This window comes from Pholcus phalangioides, unplaced genomic scaffold (assembly GCF_987345545.1).
Source record: "Pholcus phalangioides strain wild (caught in Gottingen) unplaced genomic scaffold, Ppha-v1.0 ptg000019l_1, whole genome shotgun sequence".
Taxonomy (NCBI): domain Eukaryota; kingdom Metazoa; phylum Arthropoda; class Arachnida; order Araneae; family Pholcidae; genus Pholcus; species Pholcus phalangioides.
Genome location: NW_028301612.1, coordinates 1,245,006 through 1,260,198, shown reverse-complemented (window position 1 = coordinate 1,260,198; position 15,193 = coordinate 1,245,006). Strand labels below are relative to the sequence as shown.

At 39.8% G+C, this 15,193-nt stretch overlaps 1 protein-coding gene across 1 annotated transcript in view; it reads left to right on the top strand.

Moving 5' to 3' along the window:
- LOC149071086 (integrin alpha-PS2-like) overlaps positions 1 to 15,193 on the top strand; it is a 60,952-nt gene that overhangs the window by 39,529 nt on the left and 6,230 nt on the right. The window contains exons 11-27 of the mRNA XM_089248226.1: positions 764 to 866; positions 1,104 to 1,201; positions 1,308 to 1,404; positions 3,044 to 3,089; positions 3,472 to 3,582; positions 3,681 to 3,736; positions 3,841 to 3,986; positions 6,947 to 7,075; positions 7,218 to 7,285; positions 7,610 to 7,760; positions 9,412 to 9,507; positions 9,602 to 9,681; positions 11,329 to 11,418; positions 11,533 to 11,635; positions 12,114 to 12,278; positions 14,137 to 14,328; positions 15,053 to 15,166. Of these exons, the coding sequence (XP_089104352.1) occupies positions 764 to 866; positions 1,104 to 1,201; positions 1,308 to 1,404; positions 3,044 to 3,089; positions 3,472 to 3,582; positions 3,681 to 3,736; positions 3,841 to 3,986; positions 6,947 to 7,075; positions 7,218 to 7,285; positions 7,610 to 7,760; positions 9,412 to 9,507; positions 9,602 to 9,681; positions 11,329 to 11,418; positions 11,533 to 11,635; positions 12,114 to 12,278; positions 14,137 to 14,328; positions 15,053 to 15,166 (1,845 nt within the window). The remainder of the gene's footprint in view (positions 1 to 763; positions 867 to 1,103; positions 1,202 to 1,307; positions 1,405 to 3,043; positions 3,090 to 3,471; positions 3,583 to 3,680; positions 3,737 to 3,840; positions 3,987 to 6,946; positions 7,076 to 7,217; positions 7,286 to 7,609; positions 7,761 to 9,411; positions 9,508 to 9,601; positions 9,682 to 11,328; positions 11,419 to 11,532; positions 11,636 to 12,113; positions 12,279 to 14,136; positions 14,329 to 15,052; positions 15,167 to 15,193) is intronic.

The window sequence follows — 15,193 nt, the reverse complement described above, 5'->3', positions numbered from 1 at the left end:
GGAAAGAGATTTATGGAATGAAAAAAAAGTTAAATTTTTGACCACCAGGTGAAAACGTGGCGCTTTTTATTGCATTTTACTTTTTCCCATGGACCATAAAACGTATATACCAAGTTTCAATGGAATACGTCTTCTAAAACTGGTATAACATAATTCGGAGTAGTGTCAGTATATGGACGGGTGCAACATTGGTCTGAGCCACAGAGTTCGAATAATGGTCTGAACACAGTGTCAGTATACTAAAACTACTCAGTTAGCGCCCGTTCTAGTACGCGTATTTCATTGTAACTTGGTTTGCATATGGACCTTGGGAAAAGCAAAGTCAATAAAAAGCACCTAGTGGTCAAAAAGCGAACTATTTTTTTATTTCATAAATCTCTCTCTCCCATGGTCTCATTAAGATATCCTCCTAAAAATTTAGCTGTATTCGGATAAGCAGTTTTTGAGGAAAACTACTCAGAGTACGGGAACTTTAATTGTGATCACCCTGTATATTAGAAATAAATTAGTTTTTGAGTGAGGTAATGCGCATGAGAAAATCAACGTAAATAAACCCAGAATATGAAGAGAAGCTGTTTTTCTCTTCAAATTGTGGTTTTATTTACGTTCATTTTCTCATGTGTATTGCCAATGTAGGTACGTATATTTTGCTGCCAGATTATATTCCCTCATTATGTAAATGTATTGTCCTCATGGTAGCATTCATGATCATCTCGGTTTATTTATTGTCATATTATCATGCGTATGTTAACTATCATTTCAGCATGACTTCTTACTCCAGAGCCACATCGATGGGACGTATTCTAGGGGGCGCTTTGGTCTTTCTCTTTCGCACGCGTCTGATATTAACGGAGATGGATTCAATGGTTAGTGAAAAATGAAAGCGAATTTTTTCAGACGTAACTCGTTTAACCGTATGACCCGTATTTTATGGGGCATTTCTGTATTTATAACCATCCGGACTTTTTTCATAAAAATGTCGCGATTTTTCCAACGAAGTTTACTTGAATTTCGAATCCTCACTAAAGATAATTTGCATCTCTTATTCATAATAATTATCATTATATATTATAATTATATTTCATCAAAATTTCTTTTCACAGATTTGGCGATTGGTTGTCCATATGGTGGTAAAAGGGGTAAAGGTGTAGTGTACCTGTTTCATGGCAGCTCCGGTGGAATCATCACGAAACCTGCTCAGGTAACTTCCTACGTTCTCTCATGTACATACGAATCAATCTAGAGACACAAATAAATTTCAATCTTGGAATAATGGAATCTTCGAAAAATTCGTCTTTGTTTTGTAGGAAATCACTTCCGAAGAAATTCCTGGGTCTCGTGTCATCAGTACTTTTGGCTGGTCCTTATCGGGTGGATTGGATCTAGATAATAATCAATATCCAGGTATATATATATATATATACTATATAAACAGTTTTATAAATCCAACAAGCAAGCCTTGCACTTACATGAGAAAACATTAACATAATCTGGACAGAAATTTTCAATATCACTCACACACACACACACACACACAAACTGCGAGAACTTCGCAACGCGCGCGAAAATATTTATAAAAAACTTAATAATAACTTGTTTTCAGAAGGGTTTTACATTATTATTTTCGCTTGAACTACACTAAAGAGCCAAAAAAACTGGTAAACCTGCCTAATATCGTGTAGGGCCCCCGCGAGCACGCAGAAGTGCCGCAACACGACGTGGCATGGACTCGACTAATGTCTGAAGTAGTGCTGGAGGTAGTGGACACCATGAATCCTGCAGGGCTGTCCATAAATCCGTAGGAGTAAGAGGGGGTGGAGATCTCTTCTGAACAGCACGTTGCAAGGCATCCCAGATATGTTCAATAATGTTCATGTCTGGGGATTTAGGTGACCAGCGGAAGTGGCTAAAGTCAGAAGAGTGTTCCTGGAGCCACTTTGTAGCAATTCTGGACGTGTGGGGTGTCGCATTGTCCTGCTGAAATTGTCCAAGTCTGTCGGAATGCACAATGGACATGAATGGGTGCAGGTGATCAGACAGGATGCTTACGTACCTGTCACCTGTCGGAGTCGTATCTAGACGTATCAGGGGTCCCATATCACGCCAACTGCACACGCCCCATACCATCACAGAGCCTCCACCAGCTTGAACAGTCCCCTGTTGACATGTAGGGTCCATGGATTCATGAGGTTGTCTCCATACCCGTACACGCCCATCAGCTCGAAGCAATTGGAACCGAGACTCGTCAGACCAAGCAACGTTTTTCCAGTCCTCAACAGTCCAATGTCGGTGTTGTCGGGCCCAGGCGAGGCGTAAAGCTTTGTGTCGTGCAGTCATCAAGGGTACACGAGTGGGCCTTCGGCTCAGAAAGCCCATATCGATGATGTTTCGTTGAATGGTTCGCACGCTGACACTTGTTGATGGCCCAGCATTGAAATCTGCAGCAATTTGCGGAAGGGTTGCACGTCTGTCACGTTTAATGATTCTCGTCAGTCGTCGTTGGTCCCGTTCTTGCATGATCTTTTTCCGGCCGCAGCGATGTCGTAGATTTAATTTTTTACCGGATTCCCGATATTCACGGTACACTCGTGAAATGGTCGTACGTGAAAATCCAAATTTGATCGCTTCCTCGGAGATGCTATGTCCCATCTCCCGTGCGCCGACCATAACACCACGTTCAAACTCACTTAAATCTCGATAACCTGCCATTATAGCAGCAGTAACCGATGTAACAACTATGCCAGACACTTGTTGTGTTATATAGGCGTTACAGACCGCAGCGCCGTACTCTGATTGGTTCCATATCTCTTTATTTGCATACGCATGCCTGTACCAGTTTTTTTGGCTCTTCAGTTTATTTGAACGAAAGGCATAAGTGTAAAATTCGAGGGTAAAAACAATTCGAGTGACACTTATACTAGATTTTTGATGAGATATGGACGACGGCTGTTCACGGTTAAAGCTTTTGTCCGCCACATGCAAAAAATTCAATTTTAAATAAAATATTCGGTGTATTATTTCATTATTGCCCATTTTCTTGCAGATCTTCTAATTGGAGCTTATGAGTCGGATAAAGCGGTATTTCTGAGGTGAGCTTCACTCGATTATTCCCATTTTACTGTACTTATTTAATGAAAAAAAGAACTTAATTACTGCTATATATATAGGCTGTCCCAAATTATTTGCACAGCGGATATCCCTGCAAACGTTGACATGACTATAGAAACAGACTTTCGATTACAAAAAATTTTCAAATGACGTGCGGTTACTCAAAATGTCTTAAATTTCCCAAGGGGACGTATACATTAAAAAAAAAATGCAAAAATCAATTTTTTGGGAAACCCTGTATGCTAAAACTTCCTTAAATGTAAATGCGGATCTGAGAAAAAAAAATCATATTTTTAAATGCAATATAAACGGAAACATTTGACTTTGAAATTTTCAGCATTAGTCTGTTTCGCATCTCACTAGGTCCCGTCCAGTTGTGAAAGCAACAGCAAGTCTCAGGATCTCACCAGAGAAAATCAACCTGGACGAAAAAGTCTGCAGACTGGGTTGGGACAATAATATCCTCGTCCCTTGGTGAGCAAGAATGATTTTACAGAATGTTATTTTATTATACCTATTATTTGGTTATTCTATACCTATTGATGTGCCTTAACGTTTTTTTCCTGGTTTAGCGTGGTGGTGCACTTTTGTTTGGAATTCACGGGTGTCGGTATCCAGCCCAGAGTCGGTAAGGAACGTTTCTCACATTATAGAGTAATCTTCAGAATGATTTAGATATAACTGTACCCATATAGGACATTCGACTGATATTCAGTTGTGCAACTTTTGCAGATTTCGTGTACAGAACTACTCTAGACGCACACAGCAATGCACCAAGGGTTTTCTTCCTACAAGAAGAGAACCAAAACCAACAAAATATGTCGGTGGAATTACGTAGAGAGTCCAGGTTCTGCAAAAGCGTCTATGCTTACATTCAGGTAAGAAGCAAAATTGCATAATAATTATAGAGGTAATAGCGTCAGCAAAGTGAAGTACCGGTTGCATCCGTGTTTAGCAATGTATATAATAATTACGAGTTCTTCGGGGTTCAGAATTCCCGAGTTAATCGCGGTGATATCAAACAGACGTGATGTTGTTATTATAACTTTTTTAGTAGATCTCCTTGAAATACTAGGCTGACTCATCCGCCATATTCGAACAAATTGTCACATTAATTTTCTCGTTACAGAAAAACGTAGAGCTCTCCTTGAAACACCGAGCTGAGTCATCAGCTATCTTTGAGCAAAAATTGATTCTCGAATTATTTCTTTCAATAATAATGAAATTATTTCTCTCATTAATTCTAAAATTGTTTTTTTCGTAATTATGGAATTATTTTCGTCATTATTTCTGAAATGTTGTCTAAAAGTAAATTTGAAATAATTTCCTTCACCAAATCTGGAGGATACATTTTTTTCATTTTGTGAGATTCTTTTTCAATATTTCTATAAATTGCGTAAAATTGTAAGCCTTTTCGGTCGACGGGGGCCACTGCAGAAAGGTTTGACGGCCACGTCAGTTTAAGGGCCCTTGCTGTTGACCAATCAGGACATTGCAATTAAAATAAAACCAATTTCTTACCACGCACAACTTAAGGCCATTTGCATAAAACAATTTTTTTACTACCGTCACACCCACAAAGGAATATGGATTATGTTGAAATTAATAGACATGTTACCTTTAATTTTATGCATGCTTAAAATTGCTTTTATTGCATTAATTTAAAATGTCTTTGCATGTGCTGAAATCGATTGTACCATTTCAAGTAGATTTAGAGAGCATTATGAATCAACATACACGTAGAGGTGGATTTATGGTGGCCTGTGGGGCTAACGCAAATTCTACCGTCCTTCTACCTCTCTAGGGTAATTTTCTTGATCACTCATTCCTCAAAGTTGCCCCCACCCCGAGCTTGCCACCCTCGGGCCACTTACCCCCCCCCCCCCCGTAAATACACTTCTATCTTTTAAGCCCCCTCTTTTGGTCATGCTTAAATACTCCTAAGGTCACTCTTTTGGTCGCTCATTGACATATTTCCTAACTCTATGAGTCACTCTTATACTTGCACACTCTCTAAATCATTTTCTGGTCGCTTACCGACCTAGTCCTTGCTCTCTAGGTCACTATTATGACCCTTTACATGCCTGCACACATTATTCGGTCATTCATATGCTTGCATACTCTCTAGGACACTCTTATGGTTATTCACGGGTATGCACACTTTTTTGGTCATTCACATGCTTACATACCCTCTAGGACATGTGGTTCACGTGTTTGCGCACTTTTTTTGTCACTCACAATGTTTTAGGCACTCGTATGCTTGCTCACTTTCTAGGTCATTTTTTGGTCGCTTATCCACCTTGCTCTCTATGAGTCACTCAATCATGTGCTTGCACTTTTTTGGTCATTCTAGGTCACTCTTCTTGCCACTTACTCACCTGATATCTACTCTCTGGGTCACATTTGTCATTCACATTCTTGCACACTGTTTAGGTCACTCACGTGCTTACACATTCTCTACGGTCTACGTCATTCTTTTGGTAATTTACGTGTTTGAACACCGTTTTTGTCCCTCTCGCGCTTGTACACTCTTTCGGTCATCTTTTAGTCACTCACTGAACTAGTTTCTGCTCTCTGGGTCACTCTTGTCATTCACATTCTTGCACACTGTTTTGAATCATTCATATTGTTACGAAAAATATCGGTAGCGTAATTTCTTGAGAACTCCCCAAAATTTACAAACTTGGCAATGTCCTGTTGCCAACCGAGAAATGCGAAGGTACTGCGCGAAACTGATTTTTCTTTAACGATGATTTTCTGCCTGTCTGGTGGCGAAGCCAATTTGGAAACTGTGAAATGTAGTTTTCTGGAATTTTCTTTTTCTCGAAGGTTCAACCGCATCTATAAAAAGTGATATGATCACGAGAGGGCAGTCAGTGTTGTAGGGACTTTAAGCTTAGTGCGAGATTCTTATTTGTCGATCGCGTTCTGTCTGCTTGTAAGTACGTGTAAAATAGTTGTTTTCTGGGAATAAATCTGTGCGTCCTGAAAATTGTGTGTCATTCTCTGCATCTTTCAAGGACTTGTGAGAAGTTATCCGGAACAATATGCTTACTCACTCTCTAGGTCATTCTTTTGGTCGCTTACTGTTTTGGTCTTTGCTAAGTCAATTTTATGATAATTCACTTGCTTACACATTGTTTTGGTCACTCACATGCTTGCACACTCTCTAGGTTACTCTTTTGTTCCCTCAGTGACGTGGTCCCTCGCTCTCTGGGTACAGACAGGTTTATGGTTTTATGCCGCCCTTCCCCTATTTTCTACTTTCTTTTTCTTAACCACTCAATCCTCGAACTTGTTGTCCTTTTTTCCATCTTGGTCTAGAACATAGTTTCCCAACCTTTTTTGTCCCATCGCTCCCTTCTTCAGAAATTTTTTTCTCCCGTCGTCCCCTTCTTCAGAAATTTTTTTCTCCCATCGCCCCCCAACGCAATCTAACCCATAGGATCCTATGTTATACCCGTAGCTTCTACCGCCCCCCTGGAACATTCCATCGCCCCCAAGGGGGCGTTAACGCCCACGTTGGGAATCACTGGTTCCTTCTAAACCAGTGGTTCTCAACCCTTGGAAGCCCGCGGCCCGGTTGATTTCTTTTTTGTGAGGGGGAAGCCCTGTCACACACACGGCTAATAGGAAATAAATGGGGGAAAATGAGACAGTGTGAATCGTTCACGGCCCAGTTTGGCTTGTGTCAGGACCCGGCGGTTGAGAAACACTGTTCTAGACAACCTATAACTTGTGTAATTCAGGAGGTCGTGCTTTAGCCAGCTTAGTGCCCTCCCCCCCCCCCTTGAATATGCATCTTCAAACCCATTAGCAATACTTTTGTTTTTTGCAGAATAACGTGAGGGACAAACTCACTCCCATCGCTGTACAAGTTCTGTACGAAGTGCACGATCCGTATCCAAACAGCCCTCACCTAAAACCAATTCTGGATAAGAATGTTTCCAATAACCTCACGAGGCTAGTAAGTTTGAAGTTCTCATTATATCTTTTAGTATTATCAATAATTCAACTTTGTATTATGTAATCCTTTCGTGTGACGTTTTCTTTTTTATTAGCAACATGATTTTGTTATTGTTAATAACACTTTCATTTGTTATGTTTAGGTAAATATCCAAAAAAATTGTGGACGAGATAATATATGTATTCCGGATGTCAAACTACAAATTGTTCCGTAAGTAACTTTTGTATTTTCAATAATTTAATCCTTTATTAATGCAGTCGACGCTCGTTATAACGACCCCACGTTATAGCAACCATCCCATTACAACGACCGGTTGGATAAGCCCCAAACGATTTCATGGAACGACTATCATACACGTTTTGCATTCAATATAACGACCCTCCCAATACAGCGTCAATTTTCGATGGGACAAAGTGGGGTCGTTACATCGAGCGTCGACTGTATATTATAATTTCTAATGTTTTACACTAAACAATAAAAAGTTATTGCTAAATTATAACATTTTATGTACTGAGATCTATTTATCATTGATAGGAACATGCACCAATTCTTGATTGGAAACGACAAGAGGTTGGAACTCCACGTGATCCTCGTCAACGAAGGCGAAGATGCTTTCGAAGCGATGCTCTACGGAACTTTGCCAGTCCATGTCGAATACGTCAACATCGCCAAAGTTCGGCCGATGGTCGGTGTCACTCATCTCAAAATTTTTGAATTATTAATACATTATTCTATGTCTATAATTAGAAAATTTATTCTAATTATTAATACATTTTCTCAGCCACTTCGTTGGGCATTTTGACTGTTGTGGACTTGTATTTGTATTTATCGCCTTATTGTTTGCTTTCATAGACAAGTGTCTTAAAATTAATGAATATTAAGGAATTTGTTCTTATGTGTTTACAAATTTGACAAATTGAATTGAAATTGTTGCCGGCACGGCAGGAAGTTTTGGACAGGTTTGGTACGATACAGAGCAGCCATTATTTTTTTTGGAAACGTAAAACTTAATAGCGGGGAAATTTTAGTTCACCGGGTCACCGGTCTATAGGTCGAATAGATTTTCTAGTTGCCAAAATGTACTCATGTATCCTCGTCTAGATGGCAACAGCAATAGAACACGAATCACGCATAATTCTGACAATATATAAATACGTTAGGGCCACATCATATGCACACCCAACTGAAAATTCCTCAGAAGAATTTTTACGAGGTAGGCTACATGTGCGGTTAATTACTGGTATTTTGTCTGAGTGGTATCATTGAAATACACATGTTGAGTCGCCATTTTAATGGTATCGGCAACTAGAAAACCTTCGAGACCTGTAGACTGGAGACTCAGCATGCTAGTCGCCTCACTACTCCAGTATCGTTAGGTCCTCTAACACGGGGATACAGATGTTGCCTCGATACCAGAAGGCTGTATCCAGATGATCCAACACAGGGACGGAACTAGAGGAGGACAGTGGGCAACTGCCCCGGTTGGAAAAAATTTAGGGGATGACAATTTTAGGTGGGAACAAAGAACACTGGTATAAAATTATCGAATTTTAAAGTTGGGGGGAGGCGAAAATCCTAGTTACGGCCTTGATCCAACATGTGTATTTCTATGACACCATTCAGAAGAGGATATAAAAATTGGCGACTAGAATACCTAGGTGACCGGTTGACTGGCAATTTTCCATGCTAGTCTCCTCGCTCTCCAGCATCGCGATTTCGAAATACTGTAGTTTTTATATTTGTATAAGAGAAGACTGGTATACTCAGAGCGATTTCGAGCATCTCGGACACCAAGAGACTGAACGACTCGAGTTGCCTGTTCTCATTCACAATACTACAAAAAACACTTCAAACTCCAAGAGCGCTTCTTTTTTGTATGCGATTGCTATTATATTATCTCCTCGTGTCTTTTAATGCATTCAATGTCAACGTTTTCCCATAAATGCCTTATATATCTTCTCGCTATATAGTATTGACGAATATAGTTGTGATCGTGTTTAGGTAAGGAACTAGAAAATTCTTCATTTTTCCCTCAGTCTCTTACATTTTGAAGTTTTTAGTAGCACCGTGGGAGGGAAACGGCCCTTTTGAGTTGGCCAGTCTCTTGGTCTTCAAGCCATTCGAGATCAGTTTGAGTACCCCTGTGCGAGGAGGGCCTTTTCAGTCAAAAATTTGATTCAGCCATCGTATATTCTTAATTTAGTTCAATAGTCGATTCCGAAACGTGTTCGTTCACGTCATAAAAGAAATTCTTCCCGATTTTTCTTTGTTACTTTTTTATTTTGAATTTTTTTTCAAATAAAACTTAATTGTTAATCACCATTTGTTTTTTCTAGGACATACCCGTGAGTTGCAGTGACTCTCAATCCGTGAATGGCGGTGATAAAGACTTGATTTGTTACGTTGGAAATCCGTTACCGGCCAACACTACGGTATTTTCCAGTACACATACTTCTTTTAGAATTTTTTTTTTCCTTTCAACTCTAGACGTGGCACTTGATATAAATAATTTCATTCGCATTTTAGCTTACCTTCAAGATAATATTAGCTCCATCGAGGCATCTGTCGGCAAGCAATGACTTAAGGTTCAATTTCATGGTTAACAGGTAAGTTCGGGTACGTTTTAATGCATGAAAAGTACTTCTCAAGTACGAGAATGGACCTAGTAAAATCCCATGATATCAGAGTACATATTTTTACGTGAAACGATCCTATGCGACAGCGCATAGAATCTTTCTGGCATGGTGCCGTCAGCTCTATTTTAACATTTATGAAATTGGTTGCTAGAGCTAAGGCAAAATGAAACTGAAGACACAGTGCAGAAATATTTCAAAATCATAGAGTAGAAAGACCGATTGAGTTTTGGTGAATCAGATTTTCTTTCGGGAAGGGTATTCCATTAACCTGAGTATCGCCTCGACGTTTTTCCTACACCAGTGATTGGCATCATCAGTTAGGTCGAACTACTAAAGAGGAAAAAAATCCAAACTATAATTGCCAGCTTCGACTGACTGAATCCTGGAAAAAACGCTGCTGTTTTAGACCATGTCACCTGCTGGGATTGTTCCCGCGTCCGTTCTGAGCCCAGAACGCTACCTCTGATTGGCAGTAGCAAGCAGAGGTGCGGACATGAATTCAACATTGAGGGGGCTTAAAGTTGCCGGGACCCAAGCCAGTGTGTTGCAGGGGGATTGGTTTGCTCATTAATTTTTTGGTGGGGAGCTCAAGTCTCCCCACAAATTTTATTGGAAGGCTGAGGGCCCTGGCTCCTATAGTAGCAGGATCGTCTAATTGGTCATTTTCGGTTCTTTTATAAGTGTGAAAATATTTACTAAACTATTCTGGGAGAGCCGCAGATGAACCATGAATTGGATAAGAGAGCCGTGGTTGACAAAAGTTTAAGAACCACTGGGTTAAGGTGTTTCAAGATTTCTATATTGTCTCTCTGTATAATCCAAGGAACAGTTTTCGCCCGATAGAATCTCAATTTCTTTGAATTCGATTTGGTAGTTAGTGTAAGTCCCCCCGACGACTACAACAATAGAAAGGAGGTAATAAAGTCAAGTTGAACTTAGGTAGGCTTTCAGGAACATGAGAAGAAATTGGAGTAATGTTCTGAAGAACACGAGAGAAACTTGGAGGAAGGCATTGAGGAACGCGAAACTTTGGGAATGCTTTGAAGAACGCGAGGAAAACTTGGAAGAATGCTCAGAGCAGAGCTTTAGGAATGCTTTTAGAAATGCAAGACGAACTTCGAGAAATGATTTAAGGATTGCGAGAACTTCGAGAAATGATTTAAGGATTGCGAGAACTTCGAGAAATGATTTAAGGATTGCGAGAACTTGGACAAATTGTTTGAAGAACGCGAGAGGAACCCGACGGAATGCTTTGAGGAACGCAAGGGGAACTTTGGAAATGCTTTGACGAATACGAGATCTTCTCCGTTCCATGATCGATATATAATATCTCCCGATGATGTCAAACACTGCTTCGGAAAAACGAGTTGATACACGAAATCGCGACGGCCTTTTTAGTTCGAAGGAATTTTCCATTGAACTACCTTAGCGGAAATCTAATCAGACTCATTACGATTTGAGGATTTTCATCTTGAGGAAAATCTCTATTGCATAGAAACCAATCAATAGAAAAATTATAATTTTTTAGGGGTGACATCTGTCAGTGTTTAATAATTGAATGTAATAATTAACGAAAGATATCGTTTACATTGATTCAAACACATTATTTTTCCACAGCACCAACGAAGAACTGGAAGAAAACATTTACGACAATCGACTCACGATTACACTCCCAGTCCGTGTCGAAGTCAACATCACGATCCATGGGTAAATCACCTCGTTACGATAATGCGTTACTGTAACTGTGTTTGCAACGCTTACGCTTTAACAATAAATTTAACAATTAAAGCTTGCACTGACGATAATTTCTTCTTCTGCCAGTATTTCAGATCCTCAGGTTGTTACTTACAACAAGACAGAAGTACATATACAAACGAAGAATACCGAATCTCAGGCTGGCCCTGAAGTTATTCATGTTTACGCGGTATGTACGATAATTCGCATACGTATTTTGTCCTAGTACAGTGAAGCCTGTCTAAATTGACCATCCGAGAGACCCTGCTTTCTGTTCCCATTTACATGAATGAATACCTTACAGGAATATACACTTAATGAACATTATCTGTGCAGCAAAGCCTGTTAACATTGACACCTCCCTATATTCGACGGTTTTGAATGGAACCAACCATAATCCTGTGGTCTTCTTGGGCGCTTCCTAGACTTCCTATATTTTAATGGAACCGTAGGAGTCCAACTTAGACAAGTTCAATTGTATCTAGGAATATATTTTTAACATTTTTATTGGCACATTCCAAATTCAGATTCATTATTTTCATTATCTTTATCATTTTCATAAATTAAATCGGTAGTATGTGGATGTATTTAAGTTTTGACTAAACCGGTGCTACAATGTAAAAGCTCTATGAGAACAGACTATGTCATAATGTTTGTTCTTCATCCAGGTTGGTAACAGAGGTCCTAGTGCAGTCACGGAAGCAGAGATCGACATATTGTGGCCTACGTATACACTTCAAAGAAGGCCTCTGCTATACCTGATGGATCAACCTGAAGTACTTGGAAAAGGAAGCTGTAAGAAAATCTCGGATGTGAATCCTTTCTTTTTGAAGGTGAGCAGATACTTCTCTAATATCTGACAATTTTTCTACCCTCCATGGTCCTATCCTCTCCAGGACCGTATTTACGGCATGAGATCTCCGTGATTTTCAAGAATAAATATGTGAACTCTTTGGTGGTACTTCCCCCAATTAGCATGCACCCACCCCTCGCAGAACATCAGTTTGCTGTAAAGACAGCCTTTGTGGAAGACTAAAATGTTTGGGAATTTAGGCCATGTAAAGAGTAGTTGGCATAAGGCAGTGTTTCGTGTGCCGAGGCCCGATATGGGGCCCAAACGCGGAACCAAAGGGAGATGATGAGGGCGATCGTCACTACTAGGGGGCCCAATGATATGGGAGTGAAATTTGTCTGTCCCCTAAAATACTGGATGATCCAATGCAACTATGCAATATGTTCTCTTCTCTGACACATCTCCCTGGATCTGCCTGTCTTCGCTCCATTCGCAGCTGACGATGCCTGCCTTCACTCCATTCGAATTTGAAGTTGTCTGCCTCTGTTCCATTCTCAGTTGCAGATGTCTATCTCCGCTCTTTTCGCAGCTGAAGATACCTGCCTCGGCTTTATTCGTAGTTGAAGATGCCTGTCCCCATTCTATTTGCAGATGAAGATGTCTGCCTTCGCGATAGGAACGACCACTAAGAGCCGAATAATATGGGAAAATTTGTTGGTCCCGAAAAATACGGGGCGATCAAACGAACTTACGCAATTTGCCCCCTTCCGTCACATCGTCTTGGACCCGTGCCTGACCGGGGTCCGTGTCATCTCGTTTCATTTTTTCCCATTCATTTCTCATTAGCCGTCCGGGCCAGCCGCTCAATAAAGAATTCAAACGGGCCACGGGATTCTATGGGTTGGATTCTAATTCTACTGGAATAAGGGGCAAGTTGGCATACAGTTTCTCTTTCCTACATTAGTGAGTGCTAGTATTGTCACTGTCCAACTAGGCTGAGGGTGTTGCATCATCCATTGTAGTTTCAGTGTGATGGGAGCTCCCAGAGAGGATTTATTTTCAAAGTTTTTCATTCTGTGAAGTCCATGAATATGTTGAGACGTTTCCAACAGTTGTGATGAGTAGAGTGGTCAATAGCGTTTTGTATTCAAGTGCTGAAATACTTCATGAAACTTTTGCGGAACTGCGAGGCATACCCTCTTGTGTAAAGAGTCAGGTTGGGGCAAGTTGGCATCCCAGCTGAGGGGCATGTTGGCATAGAACACGTGTCATATACCACCTCACCGATTTGGTATAATTGCAATAAAATTGTGCGAGAATTACAACCACCAGCTCGAGTTAGCGATCAACCTACTTTCTTAGTGGACATGATGCTGTGAATGATGACTCCCTTGATCTTTTTGGTTTTTAGTAACTTTTCTTTTTACATTAGTTTTCTTTTTCATCAAAATATCGAGTGTGATTAGCATACATATATTTTTTACTGCATTTTTATATTGAATAAGTTTTGCTGCTGCGCTAACTTACATTTTTCCTCAATTCCTACATTAACCATCATGCTATGCCAACTTACTCCAGAAGTTGTGCCAGCATGCCCCACAAGTTGGCATAGTTTTTAACAATTTTTTAAAGATTTGATAAAATGAGCATACAATTTTAAGTGATATTTCCATCGTTAAATTGTTCCCGAGGGGTACCACTATCCGCAGCATCGCATTTGCTCCAAGTGTTGCAAGAAACAAATAGAAAAATCATGAAGCCAACTTTTATATATATATATATCCCCGGTCTCCCTCCTTCTAGTTTCTCTCACCGAAAACAGAAATGTAATTTAATTCTATAACTAATAGTAACTTTTTATTGCAAATTTAAATTTGTGTGTCCATTATCGTCCATAGACGGAGCAAAAGAGGCCTCGTAGCAGCAGCTATTCTGTGAGTATCGACAGTTTGGCTCACCATCCATCCGAAGCCGGTAATGTCATACATATCTTTGGTGACGCCCATGACGAACGGCGACCTTCCACTTCTCCAAGAGAAAAACGACTTGCCAAAACTAAAAACTCGACAGTGGAAAACGCAAACGAAATGGTACTGATTATTTCCCCACATCCATGACATTGAATCAAATTCAATATTTAAAATTTGTGTTATGAAGAAAATCATAAAATATTATATTTATCTAAACACGGAGTGTCCTATAAATTCGTAAATAGTTTGAAAATTCGTGAAAATTGAAGGAATTGGTATATTTGAATGCGGTTTGCGAAAAAGGTATTCTCCTGGGGGGGGGGGGGGGGGATTTTTTTCTTGGTGCAGAAAGAAAATAGTTCAAACTTTTGCCGATAAAGGGCGCTGCTCGAAAGGAAATCTATGAGAAAATATGCAGATCAGAATCCTGTAAAATGCAAGGTGTACGAGCAACAGTTCATTTCTGAATTTCCCTGTTACTCCCACTAACGAAGTTTTATATTGTGACAATGGTGGAAAAATTTACTATTGTTGAAGTTGTTTTACCTTAGCCACGAATCGCCAGCTGAAGTTTTAAGAACGTTTCAGACACAGAAGACATTGAAGAATGATTACGATTCAATCACTCCTTCCGGATGGGTTTCCCCTAGCCCTATATCGATAAAAATTTAAAAATTAAAAAAATATTAAAAAACTAATTTTTTTCTGTATCAAAAAAAATCCCTCTTAGCGAAAGAGAATAACTTTTTCCCAAAAACATACCAATTCCTTCAAGTTTTATGAATTTTTAAACTGTTTACTAATTTATAGGACACTCTGTATAAAAAAAATATATTTATTACAGGCTTGTGGTCCAACTCTATGCACGAAAATCTCGTGCACGGTTTACGATCTTGCAAAGAACGATCAGGTCATTTTTACGATTCGGTCACGTTTATGGAAGGATACAATGGTCGAGGTGAGCTACGTCTGGGAAAAATCATCA